This window comes from Marmota marmota, unplaced genomic scaffold (assembly GCF_001458135.2).
Source record: "Marmota marmota marmota unplaced genomic scaffold, marMar, whole genome shotgun sequence".
NCBI lineage: Eukaryota > Metazoa > Chordata > Mammalia > Rodentia > Sciuridae > Marmota > Marmota marmota.
In genome coordinates, this window is record NW_026000169.1 from 2,421,959 (window position 1) to 2,442,143 (window position 20,185).

The window sequence follows — 20,185 nt, forward strand, 5'->3', positions numbered from 1 at the left end:
TGATCACCTCTGATTCTGCTGCCTCTAATTCCATAGTGCTCACTCTCTTCTGTTTTCCTGTCCTCTCCTCCCCATCTCCTGTAGTTTATTTTTTTTGTTTCCCCAGTTCTTCTTCCTCCTCTTTAATCTTTATTAAGCAGCCATACAAACATGCCGAAGTGTTGAAAAAACTCGACAGATAGACACCCCCCCATCATAAACCTTTATAATCTAAACTATATGCCATGTTTGACTTTCTACTCATACCCAAACCGGGCTGTACCCATTAGAGGAAATTTATAGAAACAGCAATTAGTGGGGCTTTGCCCCAAACCAACTAAATCAGAATCCTTGGGTAGAGAGCCAAGAGAATAATAATAATAATAATAATAATAATAATAATATTCAAATTCTCCTGTTGATTCTAAGTCCTGTCAGCTTAAGAATCACTAACATAACCTAAACTATATAAATCATGCTAAGTCCTTTTCCCCTTCTTTGCTATATTTTTTACTCCTTCAACCTTTTAGCGGGTTATCCTAGCTGACTGGGCCATGGCCTATAATTGACGATGCTATGCCATCTTATTTTTCTGAGAAATTATAATGTTTGATTTTATATAAGCAATGAGAACATTGGAATGATAAGAGATTATGAGGCAAAGGGGTTGGAGCAAGCTGGAAGAAACATGCAGAGAATGGATCTATGAAGGCAAAAGATGTGGAGAGATACAGATGGAAGGCGACGGAAATAAGAGGTAGGCAGTGAGAGTAGGAAGGAGTGGTGGGTGGCAGCCACATGCAGTAACCGTGAAGCTGGGCTTCCCACAAAGTCTGTTGTCCTGGCAACATGATACTGAAAGGTTAAAGGCTGCTTGCTCACTACAACTCTGGACATCATGTTGCCAAGACAACAGAATGCCTCCAAGACACATGGTGGCAGGCCATGGGGACTTGGGGGTATGCCAGGAATCCTCAGTTCAAGGCAGGTTATCCTAGCTGACTGGGTCATGGCCTATAACCTTCACTGATGAAACTCACCCTGGCTACTCTACTCACTGTGGTACTCTCTGAATGCCAGCACCCCAGTTAGGAAGAAGGGAGTTGATAGTGGGTTGAACATATGTACACATGACCCAGGAACTGGCCAAGGGACACTGGTATAGGGGAACTCAAAAGGAAGGGCATCTTTTCAATTAGAGGAAAGTCAATCAAAATGCTTCTAACATTCAACATTGTTTTACTAATATATTTTCAAGTTTTCAAATAAATTTGACATAAACAAAATCAAAACTGTATAACCCAAAAATGTACTAAAAGAAAAGGAACTTGTTTCAAGAGAAATTTGTATTTTAATAATGGTGGAAATCGTAATAGCAGTCATTCATTCAAAACCAGATGTGTATCTGCCAGAGTAATGAATGTCTTAAAAGTTATTTCATTTAATCCTTATAATAGGTCTTTGGAGTTGATGAGTATTAAACTCTATCACAAGATAAGAGAAAATGAAGCACCAGAGTCACACGTGGCAAGAGTCACTGAGTTTCTGAAAGGAGGAGGCACACACCTCCCTCACTATTCTCTGCCCACTCCATCCAGCATGAAGGCAGCCTACATCCCATCCTTCTTACACCTAAAATGAATGGAAAAATATCCCACTCCATGCCAAGACTTTCAGCCCCTCCATGATCTTTCCTTAGAGTTCCTTTTCAATCTCAGCCATCCTGATCTACCTACTCCTCATCAAAACCCAAGAACAAAAATGATAGAACTCAGTCCCACTTCAAGATCATCACACTATTGTTCTCTCTGCCAAAATACTGCCCCTGAGATCTTCATGTGTCTTGATCCTTCTCCTCATAGAGATCTTGAGTGCTACCTCCCCTCAGACCTTCCTTGACAGCCCTTACTAATATGGAGCTGGATGCTCATTTCCTACCATTTTCATTAAGGCTTTTACTGTTATCTAAAGAATACTGTTTGACTGATGTGTCTGTTAATTGTTAGCCAATACTTCAGGAAGATACGTCTCTTATATGGACTCTCTGTGACCTTGAACTGTTGCTGACACTCAGTAGACACATGTCTAGCATGCACAAAGGTTCAATCTCTGGCATTTCAAAAAAATTAAAAATATTTTTGAATGAATAAATAAATAAATGAGAAAGAATATTGTTTGCTAAAGGAAGTTCCAAAATCTCATGCTGCTACCTTTGGAAGCTTAATGAACTGTTTAAAGGAAATTAGGTGATACCTACTAGCCTATAACACATCAATATGAATTCCTTTCAAATTTTTTTTTAAAAAATTTATCTTTCAAAATTAAAAAAAAAAAAATTTCTGTTTTCTCTTTTGAAAGATCACAAATGAAGTCAACATTATCACTGTATCCCTGTGCTTTCCATGATAAAAGATTTGCTCTGCTACCCCATACTGCACCCCTAACCTGAGGCAGCCTTTTTGCCATATTTCTCTGATAAAAATAAAGTGGACAGGAATGTTATAACTCTAGGTGTGAGTGCCAAGCTGGTTGCTGGTATCTGGCCAGATGTGAAGAAGGGAAGGATGATGGAGACTGCAGACCAGGGAGCAATGAAGAATTATTGCCAGAAACTAGGGAGACTAATCCTATCATCCATTTTCATTTGAGTTTAAAACACTTTTCTCTTAATTGCAACCAGGAGCCACTGCCCCGAAATAATGAATTCATCCATACATCTCCTAACTATGTATTAAGAGCTTAATACATGCCAAACTATAAGTAAGGTTCTGGGAACACAAGAAAGGAAAAAGACCTCATTCCTGCCCTTGTGAAGCTTGGAATCTAGTGGGATAGCCAATATAAAGCAACCAAGATTAATTATAGGTGTGATGGGGACTACAAAGAGCATGGGTTGGAAGGGAATAAAGGGAAAAAAAGAGGAGACATCTGGAGGTGTGAGGACCTCAGGTCAGGAGGGCAGCCCTAGGTGAGATTTCCTACCGGGCCCTGGGAAGTAGAGAGAGATTGAAAACACGCACATAGACAGGTACGGGCACATCCACAGAAAACAGAAAAGCAAAAGCAAGAACAGAGGAGTGTGGAAGGAAAAGTATTTGGGTGAGGAGACAGATGGCACTCCCACAGTTCCACCTATGCCTCAGTGGTGGACAGCTAAGGAGGTGAGACAATTGAAACTTTACTTTATTAAAAAAAAATTCCTCTTTTTTAATTGGTGCATTACAATTGTACATATGGATAGGATTTGTTGTTATATATTCATACATGCATACAACATAACAAAATAATTTGGCTAATATTACACTCCGGCATCTGATGCTCCTTTTTTTAGCAATATCCCTGGCCTGGGGTGGACTATAACGTGAGAGCGCAGCCTTTGTGTATATCACCCAAAGTGCATGTGCCCAATTACCACAGAGCTGAGTGAGTCTGGATCATACGGTTGATGGCTTGTGTCTCTGTTTACCTCATTTATTTACTGGATAAAAATTTACTGGATATTTCTCATGGACCCACACTAATTTCTACTACTTTTAACAACATCAAGAGTCTAGGCCAATAAACAAACAGGCTGGTAAAACATCAAAAAAACAAGCAATATATACTAGGTATTCTCTAAGGCATTAAATTTCTGTCCTATGTCAAACATGATATCCTAAAATTATGAATGTATTAATTTTACCAGTCAACTTAAACTTTGAATAAAAGTATCAATAACAAAAAAAAGAGTCTATTTATCTCACTGCTTTATAGATAATGCAACTGAGACTCAGAGAAGTACAGTAATTTGCCAAAGGTCACAGAGTAAACAGAAAACGGAGCCAGAAAATAACCTATGCAGTGTGATTCTGGTGTTCGCCTCTGAACTAGGATGTGTGCGGTAGTTTCCTAGGGCTGCTATAACCAATTACCACACACTTGGTGGCTTCAAACCATAGAATGTATTCCCTCAGAATGCTGGAGATCAGAAGTCTGAAATCAAGCTGTGGATAAAGGAGATTCCTTCCCTGCTTCTTCTAGATTCTGGTATTTTCCTTGGTTTGTGGCTCAATAATTCCAGCCTCCTCCTCTTTTTACCTAACCTGTGCCTTCCCCTCTTCTGTCTCTTAGAAGGACATGTCATTAAATTTAGGGCCCACCCACATACTTCAAAATGATCTCATGGTGAGATCCTTAATTATATTTGCAAAAACTTCTTTGTCAAATGAGGTCACATTTACAGGTTCCAGGGATTAGGACATCCACATATCTTTTTGAGGGTCACCATCCAATCCACTACAACCTGTAAATAAAGCATACCATTTAATGAGTCTTAACTGTTTGAATGAAATTTGCTATTGTATGCATCACACACTGTGGGGTATGCTAGGGAGACCAACATTAGTAAGTCATGGCCAGTCCCATCTGGGCCCACTGGGGAGCAAGGGAGACCAATACATAAAAAAAGACAAGTTACAACAAAGCATAAATAGGACACAAGCAGACCACAAAAGAAGGGAAGTAGTTAATCTATGAAGATGGGAGTCAGAGGAGGATCCAGGGAAAAAGTTCCAGACTTCTCTTGAGAAGTGGATTGGTGGACCAGAAGGGGCATGGAGATGTAAATCCACCAGGACACTCAACAGCTATAAATAATTTAGTATGGTTTGACATCACCGTTCAAGGGCAGGGAGGTTAAGAGAGATCCTGGAGAGGTGGCCTGGGACTTGATCAAAGAGGATGTCATATTCCAAGCTGCGGGAAGCCTGAGCAGATTTTTTGGTGAAAACATAACAATCAGATTTGAGTCTCTAAAGGATCACAGGTAGGCTTCCGCATGGCAGTGCAGACGAGAGAGAGTGCCAGCCCTTCCATGACCCAAGCACGCATGGAGTGGTGGCACCAAATGCCGAGATCCTGAGAAGGTGGAGCTAATAAAGCCTGATGACCGCTTGCGGGGAGGGGAGTGGTCTGGTTTAATTCCCGCACGGGTAACTACTTCCTTCTGAGAACTCGCTTGGTTTCAATATTGCCCCTCTTTCCTGGTTCTTCTTGTCCTCTCCCTCTCTCTAGTAAAAGTCTGGCTTACCTCCTTTACCACCCGCAACGAGCCATCTCACTCACCCTCATGGTTTCCAGTGCCCTCTCCTTAAGTGAGTAGAAAATAATCACCTATACTAATTATCTGTATGTGCAGCCCAAATCACTCTTTTTCCCTGTAGCCCAAATCCAACTGCCTACTAGACATTTCACTTTTATGACCCATCTCTGTCCCAAGTTCCAGTCATTCTCATGCTCACCACCATCAGATGTGGAAACATCTAATTACTCTTCTCATCATAATTTCTGTGGTTAGAGCAAAAAAGGTCTACAGGGCTTCAGAAGGTCAAGGACAACTTGAAAATCCACTGAATGGCATTTTGGAGAATATGAGAGATTAAGAAATAAAAACCACAATTTTCACCTATTCTTTAAGGACGTGAACTATAAAAAGGAAAGGGGGAGGGTGAACAAGGAGAAATGAAAGTCTTCACGCTTGCTTGTTTATTAATATGAGTGTGATCTGAGTATATTTATGGGCTGCAGAGGTATTTTTCAATGAAGGTACAATTGATATTTGGGGTAAGAGTACTTGACTGTGGGGCACTACCACATAGTACAGGACACTTAACATACTTGGTCTCTGGGTTTTACATGCCTAAGACATACACACACACACACACACACACACACACATAACTATGTTTAAAAAATAATAATAACAATTTCTAAACATCTCCTGAGAAATCCTAAGAGAGAAGATGCCAGGAAGAAAGAATAAGTTGATATTTAAGGAATAAAGGGTAATACTGATGGACCAAGATCCTTGTTCTGGAGGATACATGAGGACACTGGAAAAAGGATACAAAAGCAGGTTTGGTGTGAGGCAGGAGAAAGGAGGTGTTTGGGCATTGGAATCACAAGGGCATTGGTTGGATTCCCGGGTTGTACTTAGTTCCTTTGAGAGCCACTGTAAAAGCCATTCCCATCCCTATTCCCTTACCACCCCCACTACAGAGCCTGGAAACCACCACAGGAACCAGACACTGTCTGGGCACCTGAGATCAGGATTTGGGGAACACTTTTTCCTTGAGTATGGGCATGATGCCCAGAGCTAGGGCTGCCATATCCCAGCCATGACAAAAATGCCAAGAGAAGCCCAGATGTCGACCCTGACATTGCTGAGCCATGAACCACCCCCAGCAGGCACTGTCTCCAGGCAACCTGTTCTGAGACACCAACAAATACCCACTTGTCCACTATGAGCCAATCACTCCCTAAAGGTCTTGGGAAACACAGTTAAGCTCTTTGACTTGTAGTTTCCTCATCTGCAAAATGCAGACACAATATGTGCATCATAAATTAAAACACAAAATGATGTAACATATATAAAGTAACTAACTCATATCAGGTGGATATCTCAGGGCTTGACAAAAATATATGATCATCAGTGTTAGTCTTTCTCATCATAACCACGTAACAACTTAAGATAATTAAATGGAGTTTCAGAAGTAAACTTTTCTTGTTCTCAGAAAAGTAGAATAAAAATACCTTTAATGTCACTTTCCTGCATCTTGGACCCTTAAGTTACAGAATCAAAACACGATTTTGAATGAAATGTAGGTGTAGCCTCTATAAATGCGGCCAAAAGATAGAACAGAAGCCTCAGAAAGGGAAATAAAGATATAATCTTGGGGTAGAAATCATAATCCAAAAGTTTTTTTTCAGCACTATGCATATAATCTATTAAAAAGTAAGGGGGGATAGTAGAGGATAGGAAAGGCAGCAGAATACAACAGACACTAGTATGGCAATATGTAAATCAATGGATGTGTAACTGATGTGATTCTGCAATCTGTATATGGGGTAAAAATGGGAGTTCATAACCCACTTGAATCAAAGTGTGAAATATGATATATCAAGAACTATGTAATGTTTTGAACAACCAACAATAAAAAATTTAAAAAAAAAGTAATTGGTGACATTTAGTAAATAATGGTCCTCCTGTATCTAACATATTACCACTTCCTATCTAGGACCTTTAATATCTCACACATTCAATAGTTCATGTTTTCTTCCATATTAACACTTTTGAATTTCTGATTGATCATGGATTCATACACTATTTTATTCTGCCATGCTCTTCAATGTTCTAGACTTACCTTTACTGCTTATATCCTATGTATATCAATCTATGGAAATCTAGTGAAAACATAATAATCAGATTTGAGTCTCTAAAGGATCACAGGACCCTTAAGTCTCTGCTTTGAAAATCTTGGTAAGTTCTGATCATGTCACAATGATATCACCACAGAGCTGCTGCTCATCCACCAGGTCTAAAGTGAAGAATATTAACATCCCCATATCTCCTTTTTTCAGTTAATAGTGAAAATTAGGATCCCATTTTCTGAAGAGTTGGAGGTTCAATGAGTTTGAAGAGCCCAGCTAAGGTCACAGGCTGAGAAGGAAAAAACCAAGGGTATTGGCCTCACAGCCCACATGTCCTCCTTACAATGCCACTTCCTTCTCATAGATACACCACCGCTTCCCTGGAGGGGGTACGAGAAGTGACACTCATGTATTAGCTTCTTCTACCTTTTATTTCCATGAATGCTTAAGCAATTTCCAGGTCTTTGATTTTTACAAATATTAAGACTGTACCTGATCTTCAAGCGGCCAATCTCTTGAAAGCCCAGTTTTAAAAGAGGATGTGCTGGCCAACAAGAAACATATTTCTGCTGGGCGCCATGGTGCACACCTGTAATCCCAGCGGTTTGGGAGGCTGAGGCAGGAGGATCGCGAGTTCAAAGCCAGCCTCAGCAAAACGAAGGCACTAAGCAACTCAGTGAGATCCTGTCTCTAAATAAAACACAAAATAGAGCTGGGGATATGGCTCAGTGGCTGAGTGCCCGAGTTCAATCCCTGATAGCTCCCCCAAAAGAATCATGTTCCTCAAAAGCTGATGGGAAGACAAAGAATACACATAGACTTGAGGGCATAAACGGGGAAAAAATTTTAAAGTCAAGCATACCTGGATTCAGACTCTAGTCCCACTATTGTTCTAGCTATAAATTTGGTCCAGGTATATAAACTCTAATTTAGTTTCTCCATCAACGGAAAGGAAATACTTGCATAAAATGCTAATTAGCATGCTGCCTGGCACAGGCTTGGCATACCTTATTAGCTTTCCTCCTCTCCCCTTTCCTACCTCTATTTCTGAAAATATAGCATTTCTCATCCAAGAAATGCTGCCACACCACAGTTTGCTCTTGAAGCATTCTGTCCCAAGGAATACCATGTCACAGACAAGCACACACAAGGTAACAAACTAAGAGACTTTGGAAACTCGGGAAGAAGCATAGGGTGAAGATGTGAATAACACAGAGCCATCGTGGCTTCTAGATGAAGTTGGGTATGGAAATCCACATGAGCAAATGGAAGGCAACAGTCTATTCACAGTGTGACACACCACTGCTGGTTCATTTGCTCTCTCCAAGTGAGCTGCCATCAGGTTAGGAGAGTGTAGGAGCCATGGGGAGGGAGGGAGAAGATGGGGCCAAAGAAGAGCAGAGGCCATCTTCTTCGTCCCAGTTGGACTCCAAAATGTGGCTTTCTGCACAGAAAATGAGAGCATCACTTCCCAACCAAGCTATTTAGAAAGGGAAGAACCAGAGCAAGAGACTATAGTGAAAACATATGTGCATGTCCTTTAATGAGGAATAATATTCAGATGCATGCTTTAGCCATAGACTTCAGTGTGATCAACCCAAATTTTCCCAGACTCTCACCCTGACTCTGGACACCCTCCTGTCTCCCATTCTTGCAGTACTACAGACTGGACCTCGAATCCCCTTGCCCGGCCCTACTATAACATCCACCTTTCCTTTCTCCTTCCCATCTCGTGCCCATGCCATTTTCATTGGTCCTGATGCCAGTGATAGAACAACTGTCAAGGGCTCTCACTCCCTAGCAGCACTCCCCAGTTTCTCCACCTGCAGAGTCTGTGTGCACAGCAGTGTTCCGGTATGTATTTTTCACATATTCTATTTCATTTTATCTTTGAAACGTAAATTGGGTGGGATGAAAACAAAATTTGTATTTTATAAAATGTACACTGAGTATCATGTAGCTTAAGTGATCTCATCACCCAGGTTTCCAAAGCTCATCAGAATGGAAATAAAAACTTGGGGCTTTTAATTCTTAACTTCAGTATCTCGTGAGGCACAATTGTATAATAGGGATCATGGATTTTGAAAGAGAGATTTCTGGGATTTGAATCTCACTGCCATTGCTAATTGTGAGCTGTGAGATCCTAGATTAGTTACTTAACCTCCCTGAGCTAAAATGTGAAAAATCCCAAGAAAGATTTCAGTCAATCAGTAAAGAAACTTCCTAGAAAGAAATGGTAATACACCTATCTAGTTTTAGTTCATTATTTGGATTCAGATGGGCATCCTAAATCCAGGATCTCAGGGAGAATAAAAGCAATTATAACAAGACAAAATAAAACAGGCTCTTTATACTCAGGTGGGGAACTGCCAAAAAAGCACCTCATACATTTTTAAGCATTCTCTGTTACTATCCTAAACAGTCTTCTGTTTTAAGCGCCTAGCAGTTTTTTCCTGGTTGGAGCTTTTCTTTAACTGAGCATATTCTTTTTGGCCATGGCAGGCTTCCATACTTCAGAGTCCCATACTTCAGCGCCATACTTCAGAGTCCTTTCCCTAGACCCCATCTGAGCTTGATTGTCTCCAATTTAGAACTGCCCCCAAAACTGTCCATGACACTATACAATTGCCATTCTTTTCCTATGTCATGAAAGCTTCTCATTTCCTTCAAACTGCTCCACATGACTTTCTGTTTAACCTACTAAGTGCTACACTGGACACTTGGTAAAGCACTTGCTATGTATTATCTCATCAAATCCTCAACAACCCAGCAAAGCATGTGTTGTTATCCCCACAACACAGTCAAGGAAAGAATGAGCAGAAGGAGTTCATGGCCAGCTGGAGTCCGACATCTAGGAAGTGACAATTGAAACCAGCTCTTCTTTTCTTTCTTTTTTTTTCTTTCTTTCTTTGGTCTACTTTTTTTTTTCTTTTTTTAAACTATATCCCCAGACATTTTTTGAGACAGGGCCTCACTAAGTTGCTGAGACTGGCCTTGAACTTGTGATTCTCCTGCCTCAGCCTCCCAAGTTGCTGGGATTACAGGTGGGTGCAAACCAACCTAGCTTCAATTCTGAGCACTTAATAATTCTCTACTCTCGTGCTTCTTTCTCCCATAATATAAAGTACACTTCCTCATGGTGAAAGCAGAACACTAATTAATGCTTTTACTGATTAATTAGCATACACAGAGAAGTGAGCACATGCTATTTGACCAGATGCTGAAGTGATGAACTGTGTCTTTATTTCATCAAAAGTCTATCAGTGCTCTTTCCTACATCAAAAGCTCCTTAAATATTGGAACTTTGTGCCCATAATGCAGTCTTCCACAACAGCACTTGATAAGCGGATTTCATTCTAAACAAGCTAATAAAAAAGTGAAAGCAGTCACAATTACCTGCCTCCTAAGGAGGGAAATAAGGTGAGAGATTTATTGATCTCCCTTGGGATGGTTACTGAGCCACAGGTCACAGATGTCCTGTATCATATCCACCTTCAAACATTTGGTCCTTTTGCCTCATTATCAATTCATAGCCATCAGCCTGTGCTTCTCCATCCTATGTTTATAAAATATAGTTATGGTACTTAAAATATACTTCTATTTTAAAAAAATGGCCTTAGATTTTGAGGTGTTTTATTTTTTAAACTTCCTCTGAAGGCTTATCTCTCTCAGATCCAGGGAACTTTTTTCATTCACCTTCATGCAAAGCCTCTGAGCCAGTGAACACTCCCCCGTGTAGCTCCTGGGAATCCTGGAGCAGCCACCCTCCAGGTCCCTATGGTTCCTGCCACCTCCTCCTCCTCCGCAGCCATCTAGCCACTGACTTTCTGATCTTCTTCCTTTCTTCTTTTTCCTCTTACTGCCTCCTTTTTAGAAATTCTTCAGGTCAAGAGCCAGTTAGATGTCACTTAAGGTATTTTAAGAAATTACTAAAATCTAAAAATCATTGCCCACCTCCTTATATCAAGGGAAAAAGAAAAGAGATGGAATTTTGGGTGTGGTAGCAGTGTAGAGAGGAGGAAGAGAAGTGACCAGAGTGGGATCTCATCAGAGTGACCTGGAACATCACTTTACTGGATTCAGCTTTGCCTTTGTACTCTAGAAGGCAATAGACAATGGGCCTTCTAATTTTTCTCTTTATATTTTTTAAACAAGTGTGGAGGAGAACATGTATTGCCAAGGAATACTAGAGTATGTCTCATTTAAAGCTATCCATGCACTTTTTTGAAGAAAATGTATCAGAGCTACAAGCTTTAACATCTTAGTCATTTCAGTGACTCCATTTTCAAATGGACACACAAACCTCTCTGAACTACAGAAGTTTCTGTATACCATTCTGCTATACAGAAGCTTCTGTATACTATGAGTGCTGCCCCCTTTTACATTCTTGTTAACCCTTTTCTGTAGATATATTCCAGTATTGCATGATTATGAATCAAGTGATGGATTACTTGCAGTGAGATGACATCCCCACAACACCATATAACAGAGGAGAACGGAGAAGGCAGAAAGGTTTATGAGACCTTCACCAGCCTCATTATTTTTCTTGAAGGGCAAGAGAGCAAGGCCTTTGCAGCCAGAAACCAATGCTAAAGTGTGGCCGCCACTTTCTATAGATCATTTGGGATGTGTAATTTAACCTCTAAGCCTTGTTTTCCCCATTTCTAAAACAGAAATTAAACAATGACCCTTAGCTCACTGGGTAGTTAAGATTAAATAAGACAATGCATGAAAGTACCTAATATATGCTAAATACTCTCAAAGCACCTAAGGAGGAACCAGGGAACAAAAGAACCCAATTTCTCCACAGGAGCTGCATTTGAGCTCATAGTTTATATCCATGCCCAGAATTTGCAGGAAATAGCGAGAGAGCAACCAGTCAGCGTAGGCCTAACTTTTCCTACTAAGAGAAATAACACAGGTTGCATGATAATCCAGGTGAGGAAAATAAAGTAAGCTTTACTAGTTGTGTTCTGAAGTATTCAGTTATTTATTATTTTAAAAAATTGATTTTTATCCATATCAACATTCTTTGGTGTAATATTGTGCCCTTAAAAATGCCACTACTAAAATAAAATATAATTTACTAAAGACAGAATGTTTTGAAACAACATCTATCCAAAGTGCAAACCTGATAGGTTTTGCTGCAGTCAGTACATTTTCCATTTAGTTTATCTTTCTTCCTGTAGCATGGGCTTCTCATGCTAGCACTTGTTTCCTAACATCTGTACCTGTGCTTGCATGCCTGTTAGAGTATCTTTCTCATAATGATGCTGAAATTTCCCCACTTAGTATTATTTTCAACTTAACCTCTCCCTAGACTGAATGTAAGGAAGCTGACACAGGAGCCAGGCATCTCCTCCTGTAGCTGACAGATGGCAGTAGTGGTCATGCAAGGTTATTTTAGTCTCTGCTAAGCAGCTGCAACGTTGTGGCTGTGCACTGGTGTCTGGGCTAGGTCTGAAGGTGTTTCCAAACATAATTAACTCCACAGCATGTCTTTCAAATACAAAACTAAAGATAGTTTTGAGAATTATAATAAGTCTAAGATGACCATGCCAAGGTAAAAACAATTTTAAAAATCCAAAGTGATTAAAAAAAAAAGCAAAGATAAATGTTACGCTTGTGGTGAAATGAATCATTCCAAGATATGAATGACTGCAAAGGACAACACCTGTGTGAAAATTTCTGTACCTAATCAACATTAGGTACATTAATCAACAAAGCAAGGAAAAATAACTGAGAAATTAAAAAGTGTACAGACAAAACATAACCAAATGCAAAACAAAACACCTTTTCTGTAGTTAGAAACTAAGCACAAATGTCAGATGATGAGTCTATCATTAGACAATCTAATATTGGTGTGGGAGAGACTAGGATTTATTTGAGGGGAGCTTGAACTTGTGATCCTCCTGGGAGCTTTTCAAAATCGTGAAGCCCAGGCCAATCATCAGAATATCTGTGGGCAGGACCCAAACATCAATAGTGTTGAGAGCACTCAGTTGATTCCAATGTGCAACCAAGGCAAATAGCCATTGCTCAAATCTAAGCAGGGGAAAACTCAGTTGCTACTCATTACAGAGATTAAAAGCCTTTGAAATGTGTGGGGACATGTGTGATGAGCGTTGGACACCTTCCCTTCCCTATGACATTTGTATCTTCATGGAGAGAAATTACCTGCCTTGGAGAATTTTTCTTTTAATATTTTTGAAACCAGTATGGAGCAGAACATGTATTACCAAGGAAGATGAGAGTATACCTTATTTTAGAGCTATTTGTGTATTTATTTGAAGAAAATGTATCAGAGCTACGAACTTCAACATCTTAGTCATTTCAGTCACTCCATTTACAAATGAACACACAGACTTGCTCTGAACTACAGAAGTTTCTATATACTAGTATCTTTTTCTCACTTTCATCTCCAAACAACTTAGCTAGTTCCTGGTCTATCCATTCACTCAATGGATCCTAATTAACTTCCATCTTTAGCAACCTAGTTTTGCCTTAAAACAAATGCATCCTTTGATCCTCAATACAATCCACCCAACCCTGCCCCTAATACCAGGGCCCTTCTCTCTGTGGCCCCCTTTACCTTATCCGCCATTATCATAGAGGAGCCCCCGTGGATGCCCAGGATGGGGGTGAGAGTCTGAGCAGAAATGAAGTCGAGGATCTGGGCAATGGCTTCCTGGTCTGTGTCGTCAGCAAACACCACCCCCTGGATCTTCCGGTCAGACATGAGATCACAGATGCGGGTGATGATGCTCTTGGGGTCGGTCTCATTCATGGCTACCAGCTCCACACGGGGCACCACTGAGAGATGGTGGAAGTCATCTTTCTCGTGGGCATCTTTGATGGCCACCTCGTCTGAAGTGCCCACGAGGATGACAGCAATGCCAATGCTGGGGGGGCTCTTCTGAGAACGAGCTCTGCTGCCTGACACAGCCAGGACAGCCAACACCAACCAGAACTTGGGAGAACAGCACTCTGCTCTGGGCTTCATCTTCAACTTGTCGACTCCCTGAAAACACAAATGGAGAGAATGGTTAAAATATGACCCACACTACATAACCTGTCTTTGAAGAGGCTAAACCCCATAAGTCAAGGACCTTATCTCCTTCTAGTGATCATCAAACTCAACTTCTATCAACTGCTCAGTCTCTTATCTCTGGTGTTTGCTCAGCAGAATGAGAGAAAAAGAAACTTTCAAAAGCCTCGGAAATCTTAGAGACAATAAAAGATGCTATTGCAATAGCCATCAGCAGCAAACAGAGACAAAGGAAGAAAAGAGGACGAAGTCACACCCAGTGCACAGGAGGAGTCTGTGAGAGGGGGGGTCTGGCTGTTGCTGATGACCCCTGACATTCTGGGTATAACCCGTCCTCTAACTGATCTAGGCAGAGGCCAGGCCAAGTGAGCAGCAAAATGGGCTCAGCAGAGGCTGCCAACGAAGCATGGCCTGAGTAAGCTGGGAACAGGGAGCTAAGATATGGGAGTCCCACACCCTTGCTGTCTTCGCCTTCTGTTTGCCTCTCGGAGGACAACAGCCGTAAAGTGCTTCCACAACCCTTCCAGGAAATGGCTCTTAATATTAAATCATAAGAACAACCAATACACGGTCAGTACTTTGAATTGATCCTGTCATTTATCCTTTTAAAAACCCAGTGGGGAAAAAAATAAGAAAAATATTATTGTCCCCATTTTATAGATGTTAATGGGAAGTCTCAAAGAAGCAAACTGACCTAAGACTATGAACTGTTTAATAAGTAAAATGATCTTCAACCCAGATCTCCTGATTTTTGTATTCTAATGTGTATTCCATTGTATCCCATCACACTTTCATATCGATTACTATATTATTAAGAACAGTGCTTTTCTAATCTCTTTATGCATCAAAATGTGGTGAGTTTAATACTATTAATAACTGAAGTAATGTAAGGGACACTTTGGGACATTTTTCCACTTTTTTTCCTAATGGCATTAGTAGCACTGACTTCCCTGAAATGACTGACTACCTATTTTCCATGCAACTCACCACTGTTTTCCTACTAAGAACTCCTGCCTCTCTTCTTCTACACATACCCCTAAATCTGACACACTGCCCAGACTAAGGACACAGAGCTCCACAGAATATAGCTACTAGTCATTTCTCTACGAGTCGCATCATTCTCCAAGAGCCCCTTATTTGAGTAGAAAAGTCCTGCACAACACTTCCATTTAAACAGTCCTTTATTGTACATCTGTTACATGCCCTGCACTGTGTTAGGCATTTCCTCATATGCAATCTCTTTGGTCCTCATGGGAACCCTATAAATTAGGCTTTTTATTCCCATTTCTCAAATGAAGAAACTGAAACTCAAAACAATTACATAATTGCCCAAGGTCAATGGCATTATAATACCAGAATACCAATCTATAAACACAGCATTCTAACACTGTAAGGAAATATCCAACAAACTGCACCTAGAACCAGAAGCAGAGATTCTCATTCTTCTGTCTTCAGCGAGGGTACACAAGCCAGGAGGAAGATGCTGATTACTATCTCCTGTTTATTTGGAAAAGAAGTAAGATACTAATGACCTAAAAACATTTCAGAGTTTGACTAACAAAAAGAAAAAAAAATGATAATAAGGGTGTTGAATAAAGATAGATAAGGAAGTATTCAGACTGAGCAGACTGACTAGAAAGGGTCTTGAGGATCCGAGAGTAAGATGCTGGGGACATTTTGTGGCTGAAGAAGCACAAAATCCAATCCAGCTCTTGGCAGAAAACATTTTGGAACCCTTACTGTTGTAGTCATCCCTCAACACTGCCAAAGAGACCTGCATCGATTGCTTTGTCTGTCTGTCTCTCTCTCTCTCTCTCATAAGACGAGTAGCTCCGTGGCTCACGCTTGAGCAAAGCTTATTCCTGACAGTTTTCTGGCCTCCATGTCTCTGTAGATACAGGGAATGACTCCACCAGTCCTGAAAATCCACACTGATGGGCTGTGCAGTCAAGCAAGAGAACCGGGACCCAAATTCCTCCTCCCAGAGTCTGAAGAAAAGCAACACTATACGGAGAGTTGAGCAGCACTGATTATTCAGAGGAAAACAGTTGGATTTAGCACCTCAAAGAGCTGGGTACAAAAAAAAATACATATGATCTGCTTGATTCCAAGGACTGGTTCTCGAGGAGAACCAAAAGATTTAGAATTTGGCAAAACTCGCAGCTAACTTCATTCCAGTGGGATTTTAATCCTACAGTTACAAGTCCCTAAATTAGATTCCTTCACATTTAAAAGTGGTCCACTCTGCTATGACAGTTTATTAACTTTAATGCACTCTACACTCTCCCACTTTAAGGTTTTATTTGCTCTCTTTAAAATATCTCTTGTGTTCCTCTATTTCTTCTCACACAATATATTACACTTTGTTATGCAATGGCTGCTGGTGACACTCAAAGAATAGAATCTCGTTTTACGGAGCATCTTTTTTATGCTCAGGATAGAGCAAAGCACTTTACAAAGCAGTACATTATGGGAGATACCAGCGATGGAGGACCTGTGAGACAAACAAAGAGGCCGCTTTGAATACAAACTCAATTTCGAACATTGGAAGGGGGTTTGTGGAAAGAAAGTGCATAGTCCAAGATAAGGAAAGTGACGTTGCTCCCCTGCTCAGACAGACCGTGGTCAAGTCTTGCATCACCTGCTCTCTGAAGCTCCCCCCATCCCCACTGCACTTCAGCCTTCCCCTGTAGAACCGAGCATGGCTTCCTTTGGACACTCACCAAAGCCTATGCAAATCTATCTAAATACACATACCACTTTATTATAGTCATACGGTCACGCATCTGCCTACCTTAACTAGTTGATAACCTCCCTGTGAGCAGGACCTTTATGGTTCAGTAAGCATTTATTGAGCAGCTTCTACCCTGCAGACATTGTTTTTGGTGCTGAGGATGCAACAGACGTAAGCTCTACCCTTCAGGATCACAGTCTGGCAGAAGATTCAGACACATAGGGAAAGTCTTATCACTATTTACAGACTTTGGGGTCTGGTAGTGCCTCATACAATAAATAGGGGGACAGAATAAGTGGAAGCCAATATTTTCTTTCATTAAGTTGGACCATAAATAAAATTGTTGATATATGAACATTTTTTATCTATACTAGTTCAACCTACTGCGTACCACATATGATTATTGACAAATTTCATATATTTTAAAATCTTCATAAAAATTATAGGTCATTATTTTTCCCTATATTACAAATGAGGAAACTGATTTTCTGATCCCGAGGGGTAGAGTCTATGTCTGTTGCATCCTTAGCACCAAAAGCAATATCTACAGGGTAGTAGGTGCTCAATAAAGGCCTACTGAACAATAAAGGTCCCTACTCACAGGGACGTTGTCAACTAGTTAAGGTAGGCAGATGCATGATTATATTACTATAATAAACTGTTACATGTATTCAGACAGATATGCACAGTATATGGTCAAGATCACACAGCAAATAAAGGATGGTATCAAATTTCATCCAAGTTTATCTGATTCCAAAATCCTTTCTTTTTTCTATTCCGGGGCCACCTCTCAGTACCAGTGGATATTGAGTGCATGAATGAATTAATGAATGAAATCACCAAACTGGGCTTTCTACCAGACTAACAAAATGCCTGAGGACAAGCAAGTCACCTAATTACCTTCTCTATTTCGTCATCGATGAAATCAGGATAATATCCCTAACCTACATAAATGAAAGGTTTTTGTGAAGATCAAATGATAATATGTATATGGAAGTGCTTTGAAGAATATAAAATACTCCACAGACGCAAAGGATGTTACCTTTAAGCTTTTAGAAGCTGTTCAAGGAGCCTAGCTATTTATGAAAGCACAAAGTGAGCATGTGGGAGGTGGGGGTGAGAGGATGTCAGACAGAGGCTGAGAGGAATGTTAAGAGGAACCTCACAGGGGGCAAGAGATATTAGTTCCCTCAGCAATATAACTTTCCTGAAAAAGATGTCACATAATGGCCTCGGGGTAACAGCAGACTCCACTGACAGCTCACCAATCATGTAGCAGAATTCAAGAGCCATTCAGGCCAGGACCAGAGCTGGAAATCAGTGGAGCTCAGCATACCAGATCATGCTATGAACCGAGGCATCCAGGTACACAAGCAGAACCGGCCTCAAGGCAGCTGGATTAGATTGACTATTCATCTACTGACCCTCTGCTTCCTTGAAGCTTGGACTGAGTGACCTCTAGATCTCCAGCAAGCCGAAGGCCACAGCTGCCCATCTTCATGCCTTTAACTGAGGCAGCGTACAGCAGGAAACAGTCTACCCTTGGCTCATAGTGGATTCTAACAGACATACTTCTGGGTGAGAAGCTGGACCAACCTTCTCCCCAGAGAAAACTGAGTCCTGGGGCAACCCCAATAAGAGGAGTAATGAATAATTTTAAGTCAAAGTTCCCAGGCACCATCCTTTAATGAAGTCAGGATGCCATTTGGAGTGACTCAATTAATCATGATTGAAATGTGATAGGCAGAGAGTAAAATTAGGATTAAGAGCACTATAAATATGCTTCAGGTCCAGTTTCCCAAGCTACCAATAAAGACAGAAAGCTAGGATATACAGGCCTTAAAATGTGTCATAAGAGACAGGGTTGGGGTGTAAGCCAAGTATAAGCCAGGTAAAGTGAGTGATGTAACCTTTTTGGAGGTCAATGTGAGAATATCTATCAACATTTTAATACCAAGACAAAATAAAAATCAAAGGGGACAATGAGAGATGTCATATCCTGGAACCAAAAAAGATACAATAACTATGAACATATTTGGATCTAAAAATATAGGCTTGACACATATAAAGCAACAACTAAAATTTCCATGGAAAGAAACAGATTACTCCAGCAGACAAAAGATTTGATTAAGCAAGACATAAAACAAAAAGCATGAATTATGAGCTTGAACTAATTCAGAAATCTAGCAATCCATAAAGAACAGAGAATACATAGACATCTTTTTAAGTACATGAAAAGTATTGTCTACAATAATACAACAACCAATTCTAAAGAACCAACATGAAATAATTGCCACAATTCTAAATGTAACAAAATTAGAAATAAAATTTTTAAATAAAGTTAAAAACATACCACGTGTCCAAAAACATAAAAAAAAAATGATTAAATAACTCTAAAGATAAAGAGGAAATCATTAAGAAAAATTTAAAAATCCTTTAATAGAATAATCAAGAAAACATTAAATATCAGGGCTGGGGTTGTTGTTCAACAGTAGAGTGCTCATCTGACATGTGTGAAGCCCTGGGTTTGATCCTCAGCACCACATATAAATAAATAAATAAAGGTATTTTATCCAACTACAGCCAAAAAAAAAGGAAAAAGAAAACATTGAATATCAAAATTTCTAGAGCACAACTAAAGAGAAAAATACACTTTTAATTTTTTTTTAATTTTCAAAAATTAATGTTCATAAGAAAATACGAAAATAAAATGATTAATTTTCACTTATTAAATACTTAACAGAGCCAAGCCCGAGGAGAAAGAAAATAATGAAGAAACGAAACACAAAGGAAAGAAAAAAAAAAGCCAAACTGATTGATTGTTTAAAAGACAGACAAATTTTAGATGAGACTAAACGAAAACAAAAAAAAAAGGAAATAAAATATGTAATTGAAAAGAAAATAATGCACATGATATAAATTTTTAAATAATAAAAGTGTATTATGGAAACTAGATGCTTTCAAATTTAAAGTAGATTTTCTAATAAAAATAGCAAGGAGAGAAAGGGGCTCAAAATAATGGAGAAAATTTGAACATAATAAGCCATTTAAAAAAGTGAAAAGCTTATCATATGTCCAAACCTGAACCCACCGAAACCACCCCTACCTCCACTCTTCTACTTTCCACCTAACCACTCCAACACCTCACCCACTCCTGCCAGAATGAAAGGAAGCAAAACAGGTTCAGGTGGTTTTGCAGAGTAGGTAAAACAAACTTTTAAGGAAGAAATGATCCC

The 20,185-nt window shown here is 39.9% G+C and overlaps 1 protein-coding gene across 1 annotated transcript in view; it reads right to left on the bottom strand.

Annotated features, from left to right (window-relative positions):
• Grin2b (glutamate ionotropic receptor NMDA type subunit 2B) overlaps positions 1–20,185 on the bottom strand; it is a 413,750-nt gene that overhangs the window by 286,370 nt on the left and 107,195 nt on the right. Inside the window, exon 4 of the mRNA XM_015498186.2 lies at positions 13,760–14,188. Coding sequence (XP_015353672.1) covers positions 13,760–14,170 — 411 coding nt within the window. The 5' untranslated portion in view covers positions 14,171–14,188. The remainder of the gene's footprint in view (positions 1–13,759; positions 14,189–20,185) is intronic.